Here is a 27,546-nt window from a genome sequence, read left to right as displayed (position 1 = left end):
ACGCGGTGATGCGGGGAATGGAGTGGTCCAGTGACTACACTGATAAGATCGCGTTATACGCTGATGACGCCCTTTTTTATATGACCGACCTCTGGGTATCGGGGCCAAGGGTCCTTCAAATTCTTCGTGTCTTTGGTGAAACGTCGGGACTCCGGGCTAACCCTGCTAAATCTATCCTATACCCGATCTGTGGTGACCAGGGTCGTACGGCCTGGGCGGACCAATTGGTTGTGGCCACGGACGGCTTTAAGTATCTAGGGGTGTACGTCACCAGGGATCAGACCACGGCGTGGACGAAAAATATAGCGCCGCTCCTCCCGGTGGTGCGGGATGAGACAACGGTCTGGTCACAGCTACCACTGTCTTTATTCGGACGCTCGGCCATCTTTAAAATGGTGTCGCTGCCCCGTTTATTGTATCGGGTCCAGAATTATCCCTACCCAATCCCGCAGTCCTGGTTTACTCAACTGAACGCGTTGTTGAATAGATTTTTGTGGCAGGGCGGGGCGGTGCGTGTGGCCTTGGCAACGTGCACCCAGTCGACCTATTGTGGGGGTATAGCGGCGGCTGATGTTAGGGCCTATTATTGGGCGGCGCAGCTACAGGTAATTAACGACTGGTGTTATCACTCCCCGGGAGATCCGGCTTATGCGGTGGAGCGCTTGAATATGTCCCATTCGCGGCTCCACTCTCTCCTGTACAGCTCCTCCCCGCTAGACGCGCATCCCCCGGCTTGCCGTACGGTGATCCAGGTGTGGCGGCGAGTGGTGCGTTTAATGGGCTGGTGAGGGCGCCTTACAGAGAGCACCCCCTTGTGGCACGGCACGTACCTGCGGCAGACTGCGGCCTTGGCGGGCTTCCGCCGCTGGGACGACATCGGCATCTCCACCTTAGGGGATGTCATGCGGGGCACGGTACTCAAATCCTTTCAGCAGCTCCAGACCGATTTTGTCCTTCACAAATCCCAATTCCATCGCTATCTACAGTTACGCCATGCGTTATCCCCAGCCATTGGCTCCCTGACCATGCTCCCGGAATTCCATCCCTTGGAGGGTAGACTGTTAATGGGAAACCTCGGTCGGCATAAAATCCGTCAGATATACCAGTCCCTAACGACCCATGCTAAGACTACACTGCATAATACGCGAGAGCGGTGGGAGGCTGATCTCCCTGACTTGACCGATGATGATTGGGCTGAGGCGCTGGCAAGTCCGCGTGGGGCAGCGGTTTCCACTAGATACCGTTTGATCCAATTTAAGTACGTGCATCGGGTCTATTATACTCGAGTTCGGCTTTGGCGTATGGGAGTGATCCAGTCCCAGACCTGCTTGCGCTGCCGTGCTGAGGACGGCACATTCTTACACACAGTGTGGGCGTGTGGGGCGTTACGGGTCTTTTGGCAGGGGGTGGTGAATTGTTTGAGTGAGGTACTGGCCTGGACCCTTCCCTTAGAACCCCGTTTGATCCTACTCCATAGTACTGAGGACATAGGAGGGAATAGGTATAAGCGGCACTTGTTGTTCCTGGGCCTCACCTTGGCCAAACGGGACGTGGCCCAGCACTGGAAGGATGATTCCCCCCCTAGACTGTCCCCTTGGAAGAAGGCGCTGGACCGCTGTATGATTGCGGAACTCGCGGTCTTTCAGGCTCGGGGGTGCCCAGTGAAGCATGGGAAAATATGGTCCAGATGGGCTACGTATAGAGGTATAGACCTGGCGTTGTTGGAACAGCCCGATATGGGGGATCCCATTGAAAGATTGCTTAGAACCACGTAGCACGACTCGCTTGCAGTGTCATGGAGGTGTCTGAACCCTACAGTACGGTGGCAATCGTCAGGTTGCGCGATGGAACGACGTGGGTGTGGGCATAGGTTGGGATGGGAGGGGGGGGGGGTTGGGGTCTGATGTTTGCAGACCAGGGTAGTGGGAGGAAATTGCAGTAAAGGTGCTTATGTGTTTCATATTAGTACGAAGTCGCCTTTCTTGATTGACCCTTGTACTGTACAAAACAATAAAGTTTGTTGTAAAAAAAAAAGAAATAAGATAACCTAGGCCCCAGTGGAAGAATAATAAAATAGGGACTTTTCCTTTAGATGAAAAAAGCGGGCTAAGGAAGTCTTCCAGGCTGTGTAAATACTGTGCCAAAGACTACTACATACTTTTCTAAGATCTAAAGAAGTTACTCAAAGACTTTTGCTGCACAATATTAAGAGGCGGAGAAAAGAGACTCTGTGTGCAGATCTTTTAACAGCTACAGTCCGAAACACTTTAATATGAAAGTCTGGAAATTCGAATCGTAGGCCCAAATGTATTATAGGTACACTTATTGTTGGGGTAATCATAGTAATAGCTGTAGTCATTATTGAGTCCATTTTAAGCACACACAAAGCTGGGGACAGGGAGTGGGGGTACATGGGACATCCAAACCTACCACTGCTGCCTCAAAAGAGGGTATATTAGGATCTGTTAAAGGCTTAATAGAGCAAACTAGTCGCTTTCAGCAGGTAGTTTTGTCTAAAGGTGATTACATGCTGAATGATTATGCGAAGTTGCTGTATGAGTAGGTGAATATTATGGATATGAGAGATTGTTAAGTGTGTATGCACTTGACTTTTTCGGTTGAGGAAGGTATTAGGTACCATCACCTACCTCTGACGTATGGCATTACATGTAGTTTGCTACTTAGCATGTTCTATGGAAAGGGTCATTATGAGTGCTATTGTTGTCGAATTATGATTTGGTACTCTCAGAAGTTCCAGTCTACAAACATCTGAACAAACATGATTATTACAAGCAAAAAGAGAGAATGGGAAAGTATGTTGTACCCACTGTAACATTTGACACTGCTTATGCACACAGACATAATCTAACTTGCATGTTAACAGACATAGAAAATAAATTTGTAGATGAAGTAGAGGATAGACAAAGGCTTAACTGGGAAACTTCGAATGGACCAAGGAGTAGTTAGCTCACAAAGCTAAGTGAAGCTATGGTCCTATAGCTCTAGATTGGGAATAACGAGGCAAGCTTTTCATACGACAGGAGCATACCTGTTATGACACTATTTTTTGGGACAGATGTGTGTGACCACATCTTCCTAATTGATGCTTCTTCGAAGAAGTTCCTACAGGAAGCAGTGCAAGTGGTGCCAGGAGTATATTTTGTGTGTGGGAAGAATGCATACGTTCGGCTTCCGAACAATTGGTATGGTACTTGTTATGTGGCAGTTGTGATCCAAAGATATATCATGTGGCAGATTTGTAGAGTTTGGAGGGAAGATCGAACCATAGAGAAAAGCATGGACTGAGTGCTGGTGAAATTGTGGGAGACCTATTTGGAGTGATGATACCCTGTTTGGGTGTTGTGTTGAATGACATCAAGATTAGAAGGTTGTCTACCATTGTGGATAAGTTGTCTGTTAACACAACTCAGTCATCATGGCTCATAGATGGAGAAATGGTTTTGATCAGGGCAATGGTGATACAAAACAGTCTTGATTTAGATGCGTTATTAGCAAACGAAGGCAGATAATGTCAGATGCTGCATGTCCAAGAGTGTTGCACTTACATTCCTGATAAAAGTAAAGATCTGAGGAGACATACAAGTAACATCACTGAGATACATCATGAGATACATGACTTGGCAACTGAGGGAGTATAAGAATAAGATTTGAAAAGGATTGGAGCAGTTGGAAGTTGGTTTATTAACTTGGGAAAGGGAATTCTTGGATATATCTTGAAGCCAGTCATATTTGTGGTCTGTGTTACCATTTTGCTAGGTATGATGAGAGCATACAAATGGCATAAAGTGAGGAAAATGGAGGATTCCTTTAGGAAGATGGAAAGAAGGGTGGAAAGACTGCATGACAGTAAATATGAGAATCTTGTGCAGTTGGAGAAATTCAGACAGAGGAGACTAGCTACAACATCTGTTTAGGGTGGTCTACTCTACAGGGATACAGTGTTTTGTGATGACTCAACGTTATCAGAGGGGGGAACTAATGTAGCTGAAAACGCATTTTATTTGTAGGGGTGCATTATAATCACACATGTGGAACACACCCGCATGTAATCCTTTGTTGTATTAACGTGAAGTGTTAGAATTCGAAATGTAATAACATGAAATGTGATTTATTTAGGCCACTGAATAGTAACATGGAGAATTAACATAGAAAGTGAATGTAACTAGCTGAAACTTTAATGTGAAGAACTCCTGTTGTGAAACTGACATTCGTTTGTTTATTAAATGTGTTTATTAATTTGTTGTTTACATGTAGGTAGAAATATTCACTGAACGAGCCTTAGGTTTCTATGCAATTTATTTTTTTAGAGCTTACATGACATTTTCTTATTTTAGCTGAATCTTCTAGGCCTGAAATGTATTTCTTCCTGGATCTCTCGCTTTAGAATTAATAGCTGAATTTCATGTGTGCTGTGGAATTTGTTCTTTCGCACGTTTTGTGTTGCAGGTGAAAGAAGCGCTATTGTTAGCTAGAATAATGTCTTTGTTTTACTAGTCAGGCAAGGAGAGAAAAAGTTATATGGTTCGGTCTGAATCGATAAGGAGAAGGCTTGGGAACCAAGGACAGAAGGGGTGAGAAGAAGAACACCACGGTCCCATGGAAAATTACTTGTAGGATATTGCCCAGAGCATATGGCATGACCCGCAAGGACTATTGGGAAAGATACCTGGAATAATGTGATGTTGAAAGTGCCCACTTCTCTTCTGCCTTCGGGGAGAGAGCATCTTAGAACGAGCTCTATCTCGATAGCTTTATGCTAACTGACCCATGCTTGGTGGAGAGACTTCTTAGGAAGACTCCACATGCTGACACCTTTTATTCCTTTTCCTTAAGATGCTCAAGTAGGGAAGTAATTTTAGTGCTAGAGTAAGGATAGACTTATGGTTTATATTCACCAAGCCTCAATGCAAGGAAATTTGGACTCCTGCTTTCTGATCCTCTGCATCCTTTTTCTTGAGTTAATGGTTTTGTTCTTGTTGCTTCACCTCAACTTGTTCGAAGATTTTGCTTTACGCTGATTCCAAAGTATTTTTACACTCTAGTTTTGAGGTGTCCTTATGTCCAATTAATTTTGGCTTTATAATAAATCAATTAACCTTACGTAGTGGTTACCATGTGTCCATAGAAATTCCTGCTTAATGGATTTGGCATTTCTTTCCTCTACGCTTACATGCTGCTAAAAAAGAACCATTGGGTTGTGATTCTATAACAGGTTGAGGTCTGCCCCTTTTAAAGGCATTCATATATACTGATGGGCAATAAAAAAAGGTTTGGATTCCAAATATCTCTCAATCTGCATACATTCTGTGATTGTTTCCAATAAGTTGTCCACTTTGTCACAAAACAGAATCATTCTGCACTAATCAACATTCCCCCCAGAAGAAGAATTACTTTAAAAGTTAGTCAACCAAATAAAAGACAATCTACACCTTTTGAAACTAGGTAGATGGGCATTAACCATTTGAAAATTGGTTCTTCCAAACACATAGTCCAAATAATATATTAGTGTGCTTCAGTTCTACTGTCATCATAATATCTTCTTTTTCGAATGCCCCCAAAACATGTGATAGTATAACAATTTTTAAAAAAATCTGATTTATTGGTTGTCTTCACAATTTTGGAACTGTAATTATGAACAAATAAACGCATGCACAATAAAGTACGTCATGGAAAAGCAATGTTTTGAGGATGCCTTTTATGTAAAATCTAAATGACAGCATGAAACAAAATCTGTCTGTACTTCACGTTTATTGGTGGAGACTTGCATGAATCTTTAGTAAAATATTAGAACCTACATCTATAGCCTTTTCTCATAATCTGGCAGTGCCTTAAAAAGCAAATGTTATAAGGAAACAGTGGGAAAATCAATGATGGAAGAATATGCTGCATTTTAAACTCTTTCAAACTCTTTAGGATACATAACTCGCCATGATCATACTACAGCTGAAACACACATGGGTTGGTCAAGAGGATTTGAAACATGGGTTGGTCAAGAGGATTTGAATCATAATGCAGAGGCCTCCCTCACAACATTGGCTTGCTCCAGGGAGCTTTTTTTCCACTTAGGTCCTTCAAAACAAGGCAGATCATCTATTTAATCTGACAAAGGGAAGTCAACAAATGAGACTAGTTCTGGCAAAGCTATACTAACTAGTTCAGGAGGAGTGCAAGCTTGAAAACTTGGATCTGAAGCATACATCTCTTTAGGGCAAAATCCGTTTGTAAATATCAACTCACATGTTCAGGGAGAGTACTTTAGTTGTCGGGAAGCAATTGTTTTTCTAATCCATTGGTAGAACAAGAAAGTGTCTCAGGACCCATTCTGACAGTGCCATGTCCATACGTCCCCATTCCTCAAAGAAGTCCCTGATTCTCGACTTCCCCTTATAAGAGACCAATAATATGAGAAGGCAAACACGCAGTTTGCCAGGACAGCCAATCCTAAAGTTGTTGAACAGATTAGCTAATGTTGCCATTGCAGTTCTTCGATCTTTTAAACCCTTCTTGTACTAGTGATTTTGAGGTTGCTTATGAATGCCAAATCCTTATTGCTGTGGGAATAGATTTAATAGTCCCTGTCTGTTATGTCATGTGGAAATGCCTATGACCGAGCAGGCAGCTCCAATAAGGATATTTGTATTGAAAACTTAAACACCCCAATATGTATGTTTTACAGAAAGAAATCTGGACACTCGTGAAAATCATTTCCAATAAATTTGATTGCAGGCACTTGAGATTAAACACTATTCTCATTGTTACACTCCATTGGTTAGCATGTGGATGGTGCCTTCATTCTCAGCTTCCAGTAAACAGTGTTCCACTCACCCACACCCCAGGCATGATGGTGAAACAAAGAATGTAGTCACCTTCAGCTTCCCACTTTCTGCAGTGGTCCCAACTGTGTGGTGAGTTAGGCAATCCAGGGATCAAATAAAAGCAGAAGAATTTTCTCATACCTAAACCAGCCCAAAGACACCATGAGTTTCCAGAAGGTTGAAGCAGAACAATGTGGGTCTGTGGAAATCAGTAATGGTAACTAAAGGTATCTTTGCCCCCTCCTCCACAATGCTGTCCCTACACTGGGTATGTCAGGTAAATGCAAAGCAAGCAAATTCACAGAGGGAAGGAAATGGCAGGAGACTACAACCTTCACCTTCCAATCAACTTCATTAAACAAGAGGGGAGGGTCTACAGAAAATAATTAAAAAGAGTGTAGAATCATCTGCATGGAGGACCCTCCTCTATAAATGCTTCAAAGAGCGAAGGCTGGAAGAAGCCCTGTTTTAGAATTCTAAGGAGCAAGAAATGTTTTGATTTAAGAGACTCAGAGGCATTTTAGTTCTCGTTGCTGTCCTATGAGGAGAGATAAGTTAGGCAAAACCAATTCACTGAAAATAAACAAAAGTGTGATATATGAAGACTGGAGTCCTGTATTTTCACCCATGACTAAAAATCTAAGAATGTTTTTACAGTCTATCAGTAATCCACAAAGACTGACTTTATAATATTTATAGAGAACACTTATGGTAAACTTGTATAACTTGTCTGAATTCAGTAGTTTGTGCGCAAGATATATTTTCACTAATGTTACTAACAATCTCACTATGTGAATACTGATAAGGGACAAAACAACCTGTGGAACCTATAAAAAGATCAAACATACACATTTAAAAGCTTCTGCTTGGCCATATAATATTTCTGAAAAGGGGAATTCCAGGTGGTACAATTCTCAATAGAGGTCCTGACACTAAATGGTCATTGAAGAAACAATGAAAGATCAGTTTTTAACCTAAACTCCTTGTTCTTCTAGGGGAACGCTCATCAATAGTCATAAGCGCTGAATTTTACCACCCGTGTGCGAGATCCCAGAGCACTTTTTAAAATATATACCTGTTTATGCATGAGCTTTTTTAAACATAGAAAACAATAGGCTTTGCAGTTGAAAAAGTGCTAGATATGGCCAGATTTCATTCATGTTTCATTTTTAAAAACAACTTCAATTATATTGATATAGCCAACGAATGCTCGCAAAAAGGCTTAACGCATGGCTAGAGCATTAAAACGGACTGTGTCTTTTAGGATTTTACCCATACTCTAGTGTCCCATCCTGCAGCAGAGGTGACGGTTTGGCCAGTTTGTGTTTATTGTTATAAAGATCAGGGGCACAGAATAGAAATATCTGATAGAGACACCTAGCCAAAGATTCCTTACCTTTGAATTCTCCCCAGGCGCCAGACTGGATCCGGAAATTTTTCCAACAAAACCTCTGCACATTGGTTGAGGGCGTTGTGCAACTCCCTTGCAACATTGTCCACCAGATGTGGCTTCAACAGAGTCCATATAAGCCCATCCCCAACGCGCTGTTGTCAGTTTCTTCTTTTCCGTGCTACAATGCAGATCCAGAGAAGCAGTTCCTCTGGCCATTTTTTAGCCTATTATGACGTTTTTCATCTGGAAAAGTCTGCCTTTATAGGTCTCGCCTGACCCAGCGCATGCGCTGGTCTGTCGAGACTTATTGAGAGGGTTCCAAAAAGTGCTACCAGACCAGCCTAGAGCTACAGTGCATGTGCGCGGGCGCCACTTTTACCACAATTACTTTCTCGGCCGCACGGCCGCTTTGATGTTTGATCGCGATCACTTTCACCTTTGCGGCCTCGCTTTTGGGACCTTATAAGTTTTTAGTTATGCTGTTGCATGGCTAAACACTTATAAGGTCCCAAAGGCGAGACCTATTGGCTATGCCAATGCTTGTTTTCTATGCATTCTGGCTTTAACCCTTGTGGGTCTTTTGCTCGACAGATGTCAGCCACAGACCCTCATTCGCTCTGTGTCTGGTACTTGGGCGAGCACCACAACGCTGAGGAATGCGACACCTGTCAACAACTAAAGCAGAAGTCGCTGTGGAGCGACAGATAAAGCTACCGACGGCACGGTTATCGCAATCCTCCAAGTCTCACTGATCTCAGCCTTCTCACTCTAAAGTTCCTTTTTGGAGCCGTTTCCTTGGACATCACTCCCAGTCGACAACCCACAGTAAGTCTCGTCAAAAGCGGTTGAACTCACAGGGTCCCCCTGCTTCGTCGCCTCGCGACATGTTTTCATATGGCTACTCATGATCTCGGGCTGAGGACCTTGTGTAAGAGTCTCTCCCATGCCTCCCTACCTTTCCTGGAGCTGGGGCAGCTCCGACCCAAATGAGAGATTGCTATCGAGCTCTCCACTCCATATTTGGGTCTTCACCTTCCCCTGGAGTGCATTCAGACCCTATGGAGGAGTCGGATGCCTTGACTGTGCCCACACCGTCTAGTTTGCCCTTGGCCCGTGTCTTTATCGGTGCCGGTGCACAGCCCTTCTGGGTTCACACCTGCGGCGACGAATTACTCTGGCTTGGTGCTTGTACACGAACCTTTTGGGCACGCTCGGACAGTGTCGGTCTCGCTGATCAGCACCAGTACATGAGCCTGCAGAGCTCGCTCTGGCGGTGTTGTCACCGTCTGACGGCCTTCCTGCGACGTCAGTGCACACCAGTTTGTCGTCGATCGACATCGGGTGCACAGCCAATGCATCATGTTTATGCGGAACCATCACATGAACATTATTTGGAAGACAATGAGGAAAGGGTTAGCTTGGTACGGCCAATGTCTGCAAATCCTCATATGATAGACAGTTGGTTAACTGAACTAGGTGAAGCAAGTGGGTTAAGTCTTTCGCTGCTTCTGGGGTTCTTCATACTCCTACTAGCTACGCAGAACTGCTCTTCTTTGGCAGACATGGTGGCAAGGGTGGCTGTAGTCTTGGATTTGATTCTTCGTTCGGTTGCTCAGTCTAATGGGGTTCTTCTTCCGGGTTAGTCAAGTGTGAACCGGTGCTACCCTTTTGTAAGAGACTAAGTGATATTTTGCTGGGGGCCTAGGCTACACCTGATTCTGGGGCTGCTGTGGACCATGTGAATGCCCACAAGCACCACCCTGCCCCCACTTACCCAGCTTGACTCCTACGCCAACTGACATACCGCAGTTTTGTGGTTCAGGCCGCTATGTTTTTCCATGATTTGGATGGTCTCTCTCATACTCCGGCTGACAGATTCCTAGAGGTGGGACTCTTGTAAAAAGCATATTTTCTCTTCCACCAGTGCAGCTTTACTTTCCATTAACACATCTTGCATCCTCAGATGATTTTCGCATGCCTTATGGGACTCATTGGCACAGATGCTGCCTTCGCTCCTGGATGCTAATCGGAATTATTTGGCTCAGCTGATCTAGAATACGCAACAGGCTGCAAGATTAATTATTGTGTGTGGAATGAATACCACCGATTAGGTTGGCCAGGTCAAGGCTTCTTCTGTGGCGCTGCGCCGGCGGGCTTGGCTTCGTACCATGGGGTTATCTGAGACAGACTAATCAACTTTAATAGACATGCCTTTTGATGGCCTCCAATTATTTGGCGCCCATGCAGACACTGCTTTGCATCGGTTTCAAGACAGTTGGGGTGGTGAATACCCTTAGCTGTTTTCTCTTCTTTTAACCTACATAGTTGTTTTATAGCAGGGTTGTTCACATTCAGTGTTATTCTAGGTGGTTTCAATGACTCACATCTTCGTTTTGTACACTTTTTGGATTGCCCCTATGTGGTCTGCTCCGTATAGCAGGTCACCCGGAATGGTGTTCCTGTTGCTGCAGGTCTTATTCTTTTTTTTGTATTTACACTGTCGATGACAGGTTGTGAACTTGGTGGTCTACTGCCTATTGATTAGGTTGTTCTGTTATCTCTGCTGAAGGGTTCCTTCTCCAAGAGATTTTTTTCTGTGGTATTTCTTTCTTGAACAAAGATAGATTACCTGTGTTACCTGCTCTTAGGGGCATTTGCTGTAGGCATGTTGCCATTCTTGTTATTAATTTGCTATCCCTTAGGGATCCTGTGGCTATTTTCCTTTTGGGGAAGAGTGTGTACAGTTTGTTAGGATACCTCTACTGAGGCATCGTTAGTTTCTCCTAATTTTCTCAGGGAGCACCCTTTATGTTAAAGGAGTCTTCCACTGGAGCAATGGAACGTCTGATAGGGTCCCTACTTGGGGATCCACATTCTGGGCCTGACCAGGGATTTCCGTTGGGGCATTATTTTCTCTTGTGTCCCCGTTTTCTTTTGGCGACTTTTCTCGCCTTTCTTTGGCAGGGTGCATTTCTGAATACGCATGATGTGCAGGTACATCCTGTTGATCTTCCTTGTTGTGGTCTATTCCACATTCTGTAACTGTGTGGTTGAGCATTAGAGTTTCAAATTCTCCAGCTCTCTTTTTTTTTCTTGACCAGCTTGGTGTCCCTGATCTGACTCTGTCAGGTACTGAGTACTATTGCTGCATATATGCAACGTATTTAACTTGCATCCTTTTCTTGCATGGCATCAAGATATTTATATTTCTCTTCTTTCACCATGCTACTCGTGCAAGTTAATGGCTTCATCCATCTACATATGGATTCTTAGTCTGACTATTGGTTTCTAACCAATGGGTCCATCTTTGACGTTCTTTCATAGACTGTTATGTTTATTTGTTGTAAACGATTTTGAATGTCCTTGTCTTCAGGATTCTATTTTTGCCATGGGAGTCACTTATGAAGTTCCTTTCTTCATTACATGATTTTCTTTTCTTTTGAATGCAGTTGCGTCAATTCTTAGACATACTGTGTTTGGCATATCTTGCACAGGACTCTGTCCCTTTGCCTTTCCTTCCAATTGGCTTTTTCATTGTTGGTTCACTGTTCTGGACCTTATGCTTTATGTAGCGTCATTCTCCTTCAGGACTATTTTTATTGGCTCCTGCGTTGACGGATAGCCTTTACTGTTTTGACAGTCTGGGCCTTCCAAAATTGGCCTTTACTCACCTTGGCCTGTTTAAGGTCCAGTTCACCTTTGTATTCCTTAAGGCAAGGTTCCCTTTCCTGTTGCTTTCTGCAGAATGTGGCTTTTGTACCAGTCCTTTTTTTCAGGTTTCTAATCGGCTAGCATAACTTCCTTATGCTTCAATGGTTTTTCTTTTGTTGAGGGGTATGTTTCTCCCTCTCTACCTTTTCCTCTATTTCTTTGTACTATGCTGCTAATTGCTCAGCCATATACTACTTATGTTCATGAATGTCAGTGTGGTGATGCTTTGTTTCGTTGATATATTTTATATGTATATATATTTGTTGGGTAACAATGAACATCTGTTATTCAGCTCCAAGAGACCTATGGGTAAACGTGCGCTTTACAAATACACATGTTATGTAATGGTTTTGTGCATACCTGGATTTTTAGGTATCAATGGGATTGGCAATGTTCTATAGACATGGTATATCTTAGACAAAGGTTTATATATATATGTATATGTTTCTCGATACTTATATGTCTGTATTTGTTTTGGATAACACAACCTCTGTGTCACCTTTTTTTAACTATTTCTAGATGCGTTGCTTTTCTTCCCCACCTCACTGTGGGTCTGCCCTGTTAGGTGTTTCTGGCGGGTTCCACTTCCAGGAAATAAATAGAGTCCCGTCCTGGAAGAACTCCATTTCTTCCAGGACGGGACTCTACTTAGTTTGGTCCTCATGGGTTTGTAATGGAAGCATGCCTCCTACTTCGCTAATTGAACGTGCGCTCAAGGTTTCTTCTTGGTGCTTTCACCCCAGATAGTATCAATTGGTTTGGGTATGTGGAGCTTTGCTCTGTAACGGTTTCTGTGGCCCTGTTTTTTACGGGCTTCAGCTATTCATGGTTCCATTTCCCACCATGAGTGAGTAATATGTGATCAGATTGATTGGTGTATTTTGGCACATTGTTTTCCATTGCCATGGGTTCTGCTTACCCACGACTTTCCGTGTCTATTGTTACTGTTATTATCTATGGTTCTTGAACGGTTCTTATGGTGGGGTGTATTTTTATTCTCACCTAATTTCTCATTCCACTAGTTCTTTCTGTCTTTCATTAGACCAGTTGGTTCTATATTCAGATATTTTGGTAAAGGCAGTTTGCAGACCTACCTTGCGGGATGGCGTAGCTTTGGTATCTAATTCTAAGGTAAGGAATCTGCAGCTAGATGTCTTTATGAAATGGATAAGTTACTTACCTTTGGCAACGCCTTATCTGGTGAAGATAAAGTCTAGCCGCAGATTCCTTACTGACACACCTATCCTCCCCATTCTGTGAACTGCTTTCTTCTTACCTACAAGATCCTTTTCTTTAAAAAAAGAAAATCTGTGGTACGTTATCAGTGGTTAATTCAAAGACGCATCGATTTTTTTGGCACACTGTTTCCTTATCCAGTTTCTATAATAGCTCTGTGTTTTGGCGTGGATGTTAATCACGGAAGAAACTGATGTCAGCACATTGGCGACGGGCTTATATGGACTCAGTCAACGTGACATCCGGTGGATGACGTTGCAACAGAGCCGCACAACGCATTACGCTGAAGCGCAGAGGTTCTGCTGGAAAATGTTTCGGAATCCAGTCTGGGTCCTGAGGAGAATTCTAAGGAAAGGAATCTGCGGCTAGACTATGTCTTTACCAGATAAGGCATTACCGAAGGCAAATAACTTGTCCTCCCATGTTAAAATCTTGTTCAAGGAGGTGGGTGGGTTGTCTATGCCTTTAATAAGGATTCCCCTTGAGAAGAACTAGGATTACAGGTAAGAGACTTTGCCTTCTTATCCAGGGTATTCTTATCAATAATAAGCACTGAAAAGAACAGCAAGATTATCTAACTACAAAAATAGCGGACTAGAAGAAAGAAGCAGACAATTTCCAAATTATCCAAAATAATTCCTCAAAAAGGCTTGACCCACTTGGGGATGATCTTTCAAATCTGAATCCAAACAATAGTGTCTGGTAAAGGTATGTATTGATCTCCATGCAGCATCTTTATATATTTCTGAGTAGAGCCATAGTCGCTGCTTTTCTCTTAGTCGAAGAACCTATAGGCTTACAAGGTAGGGATTTACTTGCTAATTGGTAACAGAACATGCTGCAAGAAACAATCCACCTGGAAATGGATTGTTCGGAAGTGGAGAGATCAGTCCTAAAAGGACCAGAGCTACAAACAGGTCTGACCTTTTTTGTCTTATCTAAGTAAAATGTTAGTAGTCTTTCGACATCAAACAAATTAAACATTCTTTACTACTATTATTTTGAAGAAAAAGTTTTGCAAACGAGATTTCCTACATCTAGTAATCGCTGCACGATGAACTTATATGTAGGGAAAAAGAAAGGCTTGATCATGTGCAATAGATATGAATAACCACCTTTTCGGTGCTTGTAATAGGGTTTTGATTATTCTGGATACACCAGTTGCAGAATCTCTTCAGCTAGAAAGCATATAATGCCCTAGTGGGGCATCTCTTTGCCTCTATCAAGATGTCCATACAATCTTGTGGGAGATCTAAAAGTCCATATCTTAAGAATTCAGGAGCAAAACTGATAAGTTCAATGATGGTAGGATGGGATGTAGGATGTCACCCCTAAACGTGCAGAGAAGGTCCAGTCTGCATGGCAGCCTCTTGTGTGGTCTCTCTGACAGGTGAAGAAGATCTGAGAACCCCAACTTCTGAGGCCATTCTGGGCCCAAAATAACCATTCTTGCTGTGGAACATCATAGTTTGATCAACACTGCTGAAATCAGTGAAATGGGATGCAAATCTAGGAGAAATCCCCATGGTCAGATGATCAAAAGGTCAGTCACTAAAGAAGCAAGGTTGGGAACATTTTGAGGTAAAGTATTGGCTTTTTTGTTATTTGTGTCTGCAAAAAGATCTATTTGAGGATAACTCCAGTCTTCAAAGATAATTTGTTCTATTTCTTTATTGAGGATCCCATCATAAGCTTCCTGAATCAAACAACTTATGGTATCTGCTTATGCGCACTGAATGCCTGGATGATGGACTGCTGTAATCATTAAGTTCCTTGCCAACAGTCATTTCAAAATGGTCTGAGCTTCCAGATACTTGCCTTGAGCATGTTCCTCCCTGCTTGTTCACATAATAAATTGTGAATGTATAACAGGCCTGAACAAGAACTCAACTCATTCTCAATGATGGGAAGAATGCTAGATGGATAGCTCACAACTCTAACAGATTGATGTGATAGGACTTCTTCTCTGTCCATATTCTCTGTAAATTTAGATGGTACATGTGAGCACACAATCCTAGAAGGGATGTGTTTGTCACTGTAGTTTGTAAGGAAATGTCCTGATGAAAAGGAAACCCTTTCAGAAGGTTGGAAGATTGTCACCACCAGGGGGATGATTGCATGGCTTGATCGAATAATGTTAACTTGTTCTTCCAGTTTCCTTATTTGTGGTTCCAATGATATTCAGGCATTGGTGCAGTGGCCTCACCTGGAGTCTGGCATTAGAAAAATGCATCATGCCATTAATCCCACAAAAGGAATCTGTTGGTCCGATGGATGGAGTGCATGTGTCAGACTAACATTTCTGCTGGCTAGATTAAAGTCTCTACTCTGAAGGACACACTTTTGCAACAATGGTGTCTAATGTTGTTCCCAAGTAGTGACTCCTTTGTACTGGGGAATTGTTGGCTTCTGAAAGATGATTTTCAGCTCCAGGTTCTGCAAGATGTTTGCCACCATATGAAAGTGTTTCCTTATTAGATCTGGAGATGAGCTTTTATGAAGCAATTGTCCAAATAAGGGTAGACAAAAATCTTTAGTTTTCATAGATGAGCACCTATCACTGCTATGAACTTTGAAGAGGTGCAAGTAGTTGCCTTGAGACCAAAGGAAAGAACTTTAAACTGATGGTGATGTTTTCCTACTACAAATTTAGGATTTTTTTCTGTGTTTTTGTTTATGAATAGAATGTGGAAAAAGATATCTTGGTGATCGATTGCGCACATCCAATTACCTTCATGTAATTGGGTATAGATTTGGTGCAAGGTCAACATTCTGAATCTGAACCTCTCTTTATCCATTTGTGTGTTAGTCTAAAAACAATGGGTCTGAATTCTCGTTGTAGGCCTTTCTTTTGCAACAGAAAGTAGCAGGAATAAATTCCCATTTTCTTTTTGGTAAGAAGGTACATCCTCCAGTGCATCATTTTAAAGTGGGATGTTCACTTCCTCGCGAAGCAAGCCTTAATGAAAATGAAAAGATTTCTTCTGTGATATAGTAGGTAAAGGAGAATTGAACTTGAAAGAAAATACATTCTGAACAACATTTAGGACCCACTATTCATTTTTATATTTTTGCCACTTTAGGAAATGATTTGAAATGGTTCCCACCACCAGAGTGACTAATGGAGAGGAGGGAAGGGATGCCTCATTGTTTTTGTTGAGGTTTCCCTGCAGCAGTTATGACCTAATATGAGGTCTTTGTTTGGCAGCTTTTCTGGAAACTTTGCAGAGCGTCCCACAGAGATCGATCATATCTGCCATGAGGCAGTTGACCTTGTGGATTACATGCCAGTAGCAGCTGTGCCACATATTTTCCTTCCCATTGAATCCAAGCGTTTGCTCTACTTATACGGAGGAAGAGTGGAGGAAGGCGCAATGGTATGAGAATTCTCTGCTACAAAAATTATCACTGAATCAAGAGTAGAATCCAATCTCAAAAAGAGAAGGTCCTGATCTGGAGCCTTGTATTTTTTCAACAATCTGGAATGTGCAGACTATACAGAAGCCGTTGACAAAAACAACTGCATGCTAAGAGACCTGGAACTAAGGACAATATAGGCTTTAAAGACACCCTTTGGTGAAGGCTTTAAAAAAAACATCAACTTAGTGGTGGGTAGTTGTTGAAATAGGATTGTTTAGTTTAGTCTGTCCCCTTCCCAAAACCTAATTAAAAGTATTAATGTTGCCTACTGGTGATACTCTGGACAGTGGAGAATCTGAAAGTGTCAGAAAGAATCTCTGATATAGGAATGGTCCGAGTTGTTTGACGATGATTGTGAGTAATGTCATAGCCAAGAGGTCCTGTGTGAAGATGATCTTCCACTAGGACATCTACGGAAGGTGTAGATCTTCTTGGAAATGTAGGTCATCAGGGAGATCTATATTTAGCACACATTTTTTTTTAGGGTCGCCTTAGGCGTAGGTCTATGTGGTACCTGTGGAATCACTGGTGACCTTCTTCATTGAGGTGAAACAGGAGTAGACGATGGATCTGGAGAAATGGTTCACTGGGGCGAATTAGTGAGGGACAGATGGACTATAGATGCCACATCCCTTGTTGGTGAGCACGCCCTGGAGTACCAAAGTCTGATAAGCATGGCACAGTCCTTTTCTTAAGGCAGTGGACCCATTTGCTGCATCTCTCTGCGATGGAGATGCAGATAATGGAGGTCTCGACGTCGATGGTGGTGGTCTTGTCATAGACGTACTATGTCTTCTTGATGTCAATGCTGAGGTATCATGTTTCAACAGCAAGCATGTGGCTACAGTACTGGTCATGGATCGCAACCTCACTCAGGAATGTTTTTTTGTGAGTGATCTCTTGCGTTCTGTAGATCTACCTCTTCGGCAGTCCCTAGAGTGAGAGGAGGGTGCAGAGTTAGATGGATAATTTTCTCCTCAAACCTTATGATGTCCTGAAGCTGTCTCCAAAAGTCTTTCCTGTTGGCCAAGTAGTCTGATAGTCTGTCGTTACTTTAGGGTTCTTCTGGAAATATTTTTACAATGCCCTCATTCTACTGGATGGCCATCATCAGGCAAGCACACAATGCAGAGGTCACGAGGGTCTTGCTGGGCTTTTTTGTTGCCACAGGCAAGGCACATCTTTAAACGTGAAGCCATCCTGATTGAAGATTTGCTAAATTCCTGACACAAAATAAAGAAAAACCTTTCTAGTCCTAAGGGACCTTGAGTAAGGTTGGTTAGACCAGCTTTGAAGATGAGGTTTTGAGAAGGAAAAAAAAGCCAAAAGGCCAAGCTTGGTGCCCAGGGGTCCTATTGCCAAGAGCAAGAACAATGAACTGATCTAACTGTCCTCTCTGATGCATGATGACACTAGAGTAATAGTGATGTCCTTAAAGGCACAGTGCCAGTTGTAATGGTCTAGCTGTGCAGCCTGTGTGCTAGCATTGTCCTGCAGTCCCTTTAGCTTTGCTTTATAAAAAATAACCTTCTGACTGATATTTCTAGTCACTGTCAATTCGGAGACTGTGTAAATTTAATTGGTGATGTTTTTAAAGATGACACATAAATGAAATCTGGTCATTTCTAGCCCTTTCTTTAGGCTGCAAAATCAGTTGTTTTCTATGTCTACGTGCAGCATTTTGTCTTTTAAAAGAGTTTGTGCATAAATAGATAGATATTTTGCAAAGAAATCTGGCACATGGGCGGGACAAGTTCAGTGCTGATGACTACTGATGAGGATTCCCTGGAAGAGAACTTTAAGATCATTACCAGGTTTCTAAAACCCTTTATACAAAAAAGGCATCCCCCAAAAAATATTTGAACATACCTTAATATCTAACGGCTTAACAAGAATTTTAAAGTCTAAAGCAGACATTGCTACTCCCAAGAGAAATGTAGGGACATCATAATCATCTAAAGAGACAGACAAGTCCTCAATGAGCTCAGGTTCTGATTAAATGCCCACTTTACTAGCATCATGAAAATCATACGCAGTGTAAGGATTTATCCTAGGAAATGAGGGTAAAACCTCCACAAAATACTTATCTCTGGACTTACGATATTCTGGACAATCGTTAAAATTGCATACCGATATATTTGGTCAGAATTGAAACTTAAAATTAATTGACTGATGTAGGCATGGGAATTTGGCACTGGCATGCAAGACTACTAGAGCGCTAAAGGTAGTGTTGTTGCGGCAAAGTAAAATGGCTACAAAAGTCTAGGAGAAAATCTATAGGCATGTTGGATCAATAACAGAGGAAGGTGAAGTGGCGATAGAATGAGCTGATGATACTGGAACTCTGGGCACTTTTTGAATGAAAAAAACAGTCCTTGCTGTTTAAAATCCTGAACTTGAAGACTTAACAAAATGGTCATGACCTTTTCGAATGCACTGCTGGAGCTCAAGTCACAGCTGTGTGGCAAGTTGTTTAAGCAGAAATGTGCACTCACTTCAACATTTCCAAAAGAGGATTCTGCATGTAGATATCTGGCAGAAGAGATGGATACATAGACTCCACCATACAACAGCATTTTATAGAAAAATTACACAGTCCAAAGATATTAAGAGCCTTATTTAGTGTCTTGAAGACAAGATACTAAATTACAAATGTGATGAATATATTGTGCCTAATATATTACAAGTGCATAATATCCTATGGCACTTGTACCAGCGCAGGCTAGCTATCCGCCATGTTTTGATGCAGTATCCGGTCTGCCAAATTTTAAAAAAGCAACTTTCAAAAGTACTTTCACAGATGTCCCTTGGAGACCAGGTACGTACAAAGAAACCTGGATTTGTCAAGAACGGTGACCCAAAATGTTCTGATCCAGTTGTAATGGATTTGTTTGTGGAGGTTCTGTAAGGGTAATAGGGCGCCATTGGTGGAATATAGCAAAAGTAACTAAGGTTCCTAAGTGCTGAGTACAGATGAGCAAAAATAAACTGTTGCTACTCAAATATCACTTGGCCTTGAGTGCCAATCTATAAAAGGCGTGTTAAGTCACAACACTGATTCTTTACAAAACAAACCACTTACACCAACAGTTTAAATACGAAAATCATGTACTTTAAAGGATTGGTGATAAGACACATGACATATACACAAAAAACAACCTTGGTTTTGTACAATGGTGAAATACAGGGTAGGTGAATACAATGATGTTTTACACATATATCACAATAGAATTTATATATAAACAATGATACACATATAACACAATTAGTTAGCACAGCGTTGTTTCATCCATGAGAAACCCCTAACTGGACCTAGAATCTATTCTCTTAGTTATAATGGTCTGCTTGGGCAGCAACGCTTGATTAAATATACGTCGATGTTTCGACCCCTTAAAAATGTGTATCAGAAAGCATCTCCGTGGGGTCTTCATCAGGACTAAAAACAATATGTGTGTATCGCCTTTTAAGATTGTCCCAGTGAAAATGTCAAATAAGTTGACCTTGCCGTTAGTACAAGGTGACCTGTATCGCCTTGAAATCTCCAGCGTCTCGCGCTCAGAGTCTACCGATGAAGCGTCCTCCTTCGGTAGACTCCGAGCACCCGGAGAATTCAAGGCAGCAGGCTTGCTCTTGATTCATGAAGATAAACTTTTACGGAGGCGGCTAGCCCTGTTTTTTCTCATTGAGGTTCTGAGCCCACTCGGATTGTGGGATTTTCGGATGACCACTTCACACTGAGGGCCAGACGCCGGAGATTATAAGGGAGCATGCGGTGCCCCTTATTGTGGATATAACAAGACCAATCAGAAAGGGTTTGGTTCTAAGGCCTTGTTGAGACAATAGAACCACACAAGGACAAATACCAAGTCTGTTTTTAAGTCTATCAGAATGGCCACAATTTGGCTGCCTACAAGGGATTATTAACTGTAACTGGAGATATAGGTCACCTTGTACTGACGGCGAGGTCAACTAATTTGGCATTTTCACTGGGAGAATCTTAGAAGGCAATACACACATATTGTTTTTAGTCCTGATGAAGACCCCACTGTGGTTGCTCATGGATGAAACAACGCTGTACTAACTAATTGTGTTATATGTGTATCATTGTTTATGTATAAATTGTATTGTGATATATGTGTAAAACATCATAGTATTCACCTCCCCTGTGTTTCAACATTGTGCAAAACCAAGTTTGTTTTTTGTGTATTTGTCCTGGGTCTTATCACCAATCCTTAAAAGAATATGATTTTCCTATATAAACTTTAACCACATTTCATTTGGTGTAAGTGGTTTGTTTTGTAAAGAATCAGTGTTGTGACTTAACACACCATTAATTGAAATCCTACCACTTGAGGGGACATAATAGGAAATGGTTGAATTTCATTTTGTGGCAGAACCACTGTTAGCCTAACGTATCTATCCCCAGGTTCTGCGCATGACTGGGTTAGCCTATGGGTATTAACAATCTATAAAAGGCAGCATAATCACCACTGCTTTGACCTGTTCCCAAACACTACATAATAGGGTCACAGGACTTTGTTACTGACATAAAGAGACAGTACCTGCCACATCATTTCACAAGATGAAGATTCGCAGAGGAATAGCATCCTTGATAAATCTATGTATCCATGCAATGGAACTTGGCAGAGATGCCCTCCATCGACCTTGTTCTTTGTTCTCATTGTAGAACAGCTAGCAACAAAGCTCAGAGTAGATGTGCAGGAATTAAAAATTTAAGGTGGGGTACTACCACATACATGGTCTCAATGCATGCGAGTGATGCACTAGTATACTTCAGACAAGTCTGTGTATCAGTCCTACTACTACTTCATGAGTCAGAAAGCTTTAGCATGATCTCTGGACTAAAGGCTAATAGCAACTACTTTATTCTGTTCCCTTTAGGAATAGTGATGAAGGTGGCTCCAGGTCTCTTCACAGGGTTGGTATTACAATGGGAAAGGGAGAACTGCAGATAGGTGAGAATGCAATACCATATAACATTGGTATGGATACTGAAGTCTTCAGAGCAATTTTGAAATGCTGTACCTCTCTCTACTATGGTTGAAACATCTGTGTCTAAATTGGTGCTTCTTCCACATTATTTAGAGGTAATGCAATATGTCTCATCACGTCATCCACATTTAAGGACTTATAGAAACGTGTGGTATCCTTAGTATGCGTAGGAAAAAGAAATAGAGTTACACTGTGCACATTGAAACTGGACTCTGATGATGGGACGCCTACCTGAAGTTGAACATTATATAGAATCCATGCCACAGCATGCAGGAAAATAGTATTCAGGCAAAGACAAATGGGAAGAAGGCTATTGAGCAAATCCCTGTCACTGGTACTTATAAGGGGAAGTAATAGACCTCCTCAATACTCATACATTGTGAGGTAGACAGGAACGGTGTTGGAAACCTCAGTAAATATAAGTCTTTGTACAACACCCATTCTTCAGGGCCCTAAATTAGAGACATTATGGAGATTCAAACTCATAAGCTGAGACATGTTAAATGGTTTGTTGAGGGAGGGGGTGGTGTCTCACCCTGGGAAAGCTCTTCTCAGGAGGTTTGTATTCCCTTTCCTGGCAGACAGGAGTTGTCACGGGTTACACCAGGGCTGTTCCTACTACAATAACCAAGATAGCGAGAGAGATCTGGATACACTTCTAAATGCATCATGTATTTCCCGCACTCTGGAGTCAAAACTTGGTGCAGGGCCATGAGTGCAGGCAGATATTCAAATATATAGGGCCATGTAAAATGGGAGGAAAAGAATATCTCTGAAAGCTTGGCAACAATAGGGGGAAAATACCCAGGAACTAATTACTGATGATAGTGGAAGTAGACTTTTGTTCACTGGAAGGGGGCATCTTGCAAAGCAAAGCGAGATTCAAGTTAATACACTTCATCTTCCTACACCCACCAATTTAACTGCATCAAAATTTAAATAAATACATACATATACATACATATATATATTCACTTAAAAAACCATAGGTTTCACACATGTTATAGTTAGGTGGATATTTCACTCGTAAAAAACCAATGAAATTCCCCCGTTATAGTTAGTTCAGATAACTATAACTCGCGCGCCCGCAATCCACAGCTGATGACGTCACATATTACATCACTCATGACATGGTCAGTGGCATCACTCATGACATCACTGATGAAATCATCCTTGTGATAGAGTGGCGGTCGCGCGAGTTATAGTTATCTGAACTAACTATAACGGGGGAATTTCATTGGTTTTTTACGAGTGAAATATCCACCTAACTATAACATGTGTGAAACCTATGGTTTTTTAAGTGAATTTGCAAGGTTTTTTAAATGCTAATTCCTAACTATAACGCGTGTGAAACCTATGGTTTTTTCAATGAATTTGTACGTTTTTTTAAATGCTAATTTATTTATGTATTATTATTTTTTTTATATATTTATTTTACAATAAACTACGTATTAAAAATTTTTTGGGGGGGGGTTTTCACCGTGCGCGCACGGTGCGCGCAACCCGCGATTTAAAAAAATAATAATTTAATTTTTTTTTCTGCCTTCGGGGTCCTTCAGGTACCCCCTGACAAAGGCTAGGGGGTCAGGAACTCTCTACCCTTCCCCCTTTTCACGTTCGCCACCTTCCTTTTTCACTCTCGCACTGAAAACAAACAAAATGGCGGCCGACACTTCCTGATTTCGACCGATTCGAACGTTGACTAACATGTAACCACCAATCAGAATTACGCTCGCGCACGTTAGGGTGCTCGCACGGTGCGTGCACGGTGCGCGCTTAAAGATATGTATATGCTTTTAAATGCTATTTTCTCAGGAAATACTGAACAGATTGACACCAGACCTGCAAAAGGCACTTTCCTGACCTAAGGACTACCTCTCTGCCAAATTTAAAGTAATTCTGTTCAGCCGTTCGGGCTGTACCTTCGACTAAAGGTCCTATGGAAAAATGCATGGGGAAAACGCGTTTTGGGACCCCCCTTTTTACTCGGCCCCCGCTTGACGAATCACCCCAAGACTTTCAGGGTAGGAGCTGAGCGGAGCGCCCCATTAGTTTTGAAAATTTCGTGAGGATTCGTCAACCGGCGCCAAAGTTACTCAAAATAGAATTTTCAGATTTCCTATGGAAACACGGTCCTAACTATAACTATCTACTGGCGACCGCCAGTAGATAATATATATATATATATACACACACACACATACACTTGTATACCTACATACATATACATACATAAACATACATAAATACATCTACATCCATACACTAATACATACACATCCATACACATAAATACATACATACACATATACATACATACACATACACATACATATACATATACACATCTATACACACACCAAAAGGTCCTCTGCCTTTTAGAGATGTGGGGCAATGGAAACTTTGTTTAGTCAGGTGGCCTGGAATTGTGGGAACGTAGTTGAATACTGAAAGAAAGACGTAAAGAACTAGGGTGGAAGGCAGGCAACAAGCTGGATGTCTCTGTGAAGCATTATCTGCTGGACGTTGTCCCTAGGTTCAAGAATGGTAGGATCCGACAAATTTGCAAAGCTAGAGTTGGTACTGGTAAAACACCAAATAACTATTCACTAGCTCCACCTGCAGGACCCTGCTGAAAAAAGCATTGAGGGTATAAGATATGATGGAATGGATACTGGCAGAGGACTCCCACATGAGGGTGACAAGAAGGGAACAGAGGGCCTCAAAGGACTATCGGTGTGCTCAGATATGATACATTCACTGTCAGACATTGCAGATGCTGGATTAGGTGACCCGTGTGAGGGAGAAGGGTATACAGAGTAGCCCTCTCTAATGCTAGCGAGCCGCAGATTAAGCTAGAACTGTGCATGAAATGTGGGGAGATACATATAAAGTGGGTTCATATCACTATTGAAATGTAGTGTATGAACATCAAATTCTCGAAATATTCGATTAGTTAATGGATTTCCCTTCCAAAGATACAATGTGATATTACAAGATGCTACATTGTTGTATTGTATATGACATAACATGATAAAGGTGTAAAGAAATAATAGGCATTCACTGATGTTTATAGTGCGGATTTATCTAGAAAGGAATTGAGTGCTGCAGAGTGAAAGTACTGACTCAAACTGAAAGGAAGAGAGTAAGATAAAGAGAGCTGGGTGGGGAAAGAGACTGTAACATGGATGGGAGGATGCTAAACAGAGGAGCGGGGAGGATTTAACTAGCAGAGGGTCAGAGAGAGAACAGAAAGTGAGGATATGGAAGTGGGAAGTAGGCATGAATGAGGGAGGAGTTGCCTAGATTTAGACACTTTTCATACGGATATGTTAACCAAGAGGTTACCTAATGAAAATGTATTGCATGAATTACACGAAAAGGTTTAGTCAAGTTAAACTTTTTTTGAGCAATAATTTCAATAACTGTGAAACAATGAATAAGCAAAATGTAACCACCAACCTTGGTTTTTATCTCTGCTTTCTCCAATATCAGTGCTGGTAGTAGCTATTGTATCCGCAAGAGCCATCAACGACATCTGTTCCATTCGAGTGAGACCAGGTAAGCTAGAATGAAGCAAATGACTAGAAAGAACTTGTGAGTGTTCAGGACCAAAATAGGTAGGACTGTATTGAGAAAGATCAATAACCTGAGGTTTTATTGTCTCTTCTTCAGCCTCTAGAGTAAGGATGTCATCGTTGTTCAAGGAAGGGATTTGGAAAAGTTCTTCATAATTATCATCATTTGCAATACTATTGTGCTGTTGCTTAGATTTACTGGAATTGTTAGATTTATCAAAAGAGGCTACATACGAGGAATCCTCATCAGCTGAAAGAAGAGCATAGAGAGGTAGTGGAGGAACTGAGTCTATTTCTGTGTAATCCATATTCTCTGTTTTGTTAAAGGTCTTAGGGTCTCTAACCGTACTGCCACTAGCACTTATACTAAGAGATCGGAGACGGCGCTCATGGTTAGGCTCAGTATCACTGATAGCTACAACTTCCCCTGCGATACACTTAACCAGGTGAGACAGAATAGCTTTTGCCCGGCGAACCTTTCCCAAGTCCATGAGCTCCAGAAGCTGCAGTGGGTGGTACTGAGGTAAAGTTGGGCATAATGCATGTGCTGCTTCAAAGAGACCTGAATCTTCCATATCCATTGACAGGTCAAATGCAGTTTTCTTTCCCATAATTTTCTGTGCTAGACTGGTCATTGATCTTGTTAAGCTTTTCTTTGGAGGATGTACTCCTGAACAGACTGACTGACTGTGTTTCATTAAATTAATTATTGAGGGAGTACTTCCATCGTATGAATCTGAAATACAAGACTCATGTCTGGAAGATGGATTCCATTGAGAATAGACATGCATTTCACAGTCCATACCAACCACAAGAATGCCATCGCGTACCCACGACAAAGATACAGGGAGAGGGATTGAACCTTCAACCGAGGAAACTAAGTCCACACGCCGCAGCAGTACAAACCTAGATTGAGATGTGTGTTTCTCATCCTCCCAAAGTGGCACTGTGAAAGTGTCTTTCCCACTCTGCTCCTGTATCTTTCCAGAGTATTGTCCATACATAAGCAGTTTGGATCCAATACCCACTGTTAAAATATGGGAACCATCTTCTCTAGACATCCAGTCTAAATGAACTAAGTGTTTTGTGCTGTGCATGATGTGCTTATTGCAAGATAAATAGACATCATGTCTATTATATGCCACTAGGTTGCTGTCAATACTAATACCAGGGTCTAGAATTGTAGTGAGTTCATCCAAATGTATGGTCTGTTCAAGGATCCAATTTGAACCTCCTGTGGATTCACATTCAAAAATACTTACATGCATCATGAAGTCCTGAGAAGAGCGATTGTTATTAGTAGTAGACTGTCTGAATGCAACTGCTAGACGGTTGGCATGTGCACAGCTTACTTCAACTGGCCTCCCTGGAACACTCACAGCACTTCCACAGTGAAGTCCATCTTCTATTAGTAAAGGCCATTCCTCCCAAATATATGAAATATTTCCTGTGTGCTCTGAAGTGTTGGAAACAGTCTCCATGTCAACTCTGCATCTCCAGAATCTAACCTTTCCATCGGAGCATGATGTTGCAAGAAGGTAAGGTGCATGACATACAGGATATATGCTGGAAGAGCTCAAATGTCCTAGAACGAGAATGAAAAATGCATTAGTTATGCTTTTAAAAGACATTCTATTAATTTTATTGGGAATAATACAAAACACATCCAGAGGTATTTAAAACTAGTTCTCACCAGTGTCCTCTCTTCCAGTTAAAGACCATCCCCTATGTGTAATCTAAGATTAAAGTCTAAAACTCAACTTTCACCTCATGTTATGAGCCACACAAAAAATGAGGTGACCTCAAAATTCAAGGTTAGACAAGTATTAGGTAAGCATCTTTCAAATGATTATTCAATGTTTTCCACATTAATTTAAAATCAATTCTCCCCTTGTTGATTTCATGTACACATCTATATTGCGTTAATAGACCGTAATCTCCTTGACCATTCTATGAGTAGAGAGGAGGGATCTGCTTCCAATTAAACACGATTGTTCGTTTAGCTGCCTGTAACATTATTTGCTTTCATCCTTTTTAAATTATGCAGTTTCAAATCTAGAATTACACTGGCTGGATTAGCAGGATGCCTGTAATATGTCTCAGAACCTCTTTCCAGTAAGTCCATAGTGTTGGACATAACCACTAAATATTTATCTCATGTGCTGTTTTCATCTTTTCCTTGTTCCTATGCTGTCATATATATGTAATAGCATATTCGAGGTAAATATTATTTGAACATTCAGTTATACACATTTTCCACGTTTAGTACACTGCAGAGCACCTGCAGATATGCCGCCACAATGTTTGCATTGTAGTAGTGCAGCCTTTGACTTTAGTAACTTCTGAAAAACTAGTCAAG

The 27,546-nt window shown here is 41.7% G+C and overlaps 1 protein-coding gene across 2 annotated transcripts in view; it reads right to left on the bottom strand.

Moving 5' to 3' along the window:
- The window catches only part of DMXL1 (Dmx like 1), a 1,781,042-nt gene that overhangs the window by 1,016,419 nt on the left and 737,077 nt on the right, over positions 1–27,546 (bottom strand). For both annotated transcript variants that reach the window (XM_085632653.1, XM_085632652.1), the window contains exon 18: positions 25,072–26,772. In XM_085632653.1, coding sequence (XP_085488779.1) covers positions 25,072–26,772 — 1,701 coding nt within the window. The remainder of the gene's footprint in view (positions 1–25,071; positions 26,773–27,546) is intronic.

This window comes from Triturus cristatus, chromosome 2_1 (genome assembly GCF_964204655.1).
Source record: "Triturus cristatus chromosome 2_1, aTriCri1.1, whole genome shotgun sequence".
Classification (NCBI taxonomy): Eukaryota; Metazoa; Chordata; class Amphibia; order Caudata; family Salamandridae; genus Triturus; species Triturus cristatus.
Note: the sequence above shows the minus strand (reverse complement) of the source record. Positions and strands in the feature narration are given on the sequence as shown.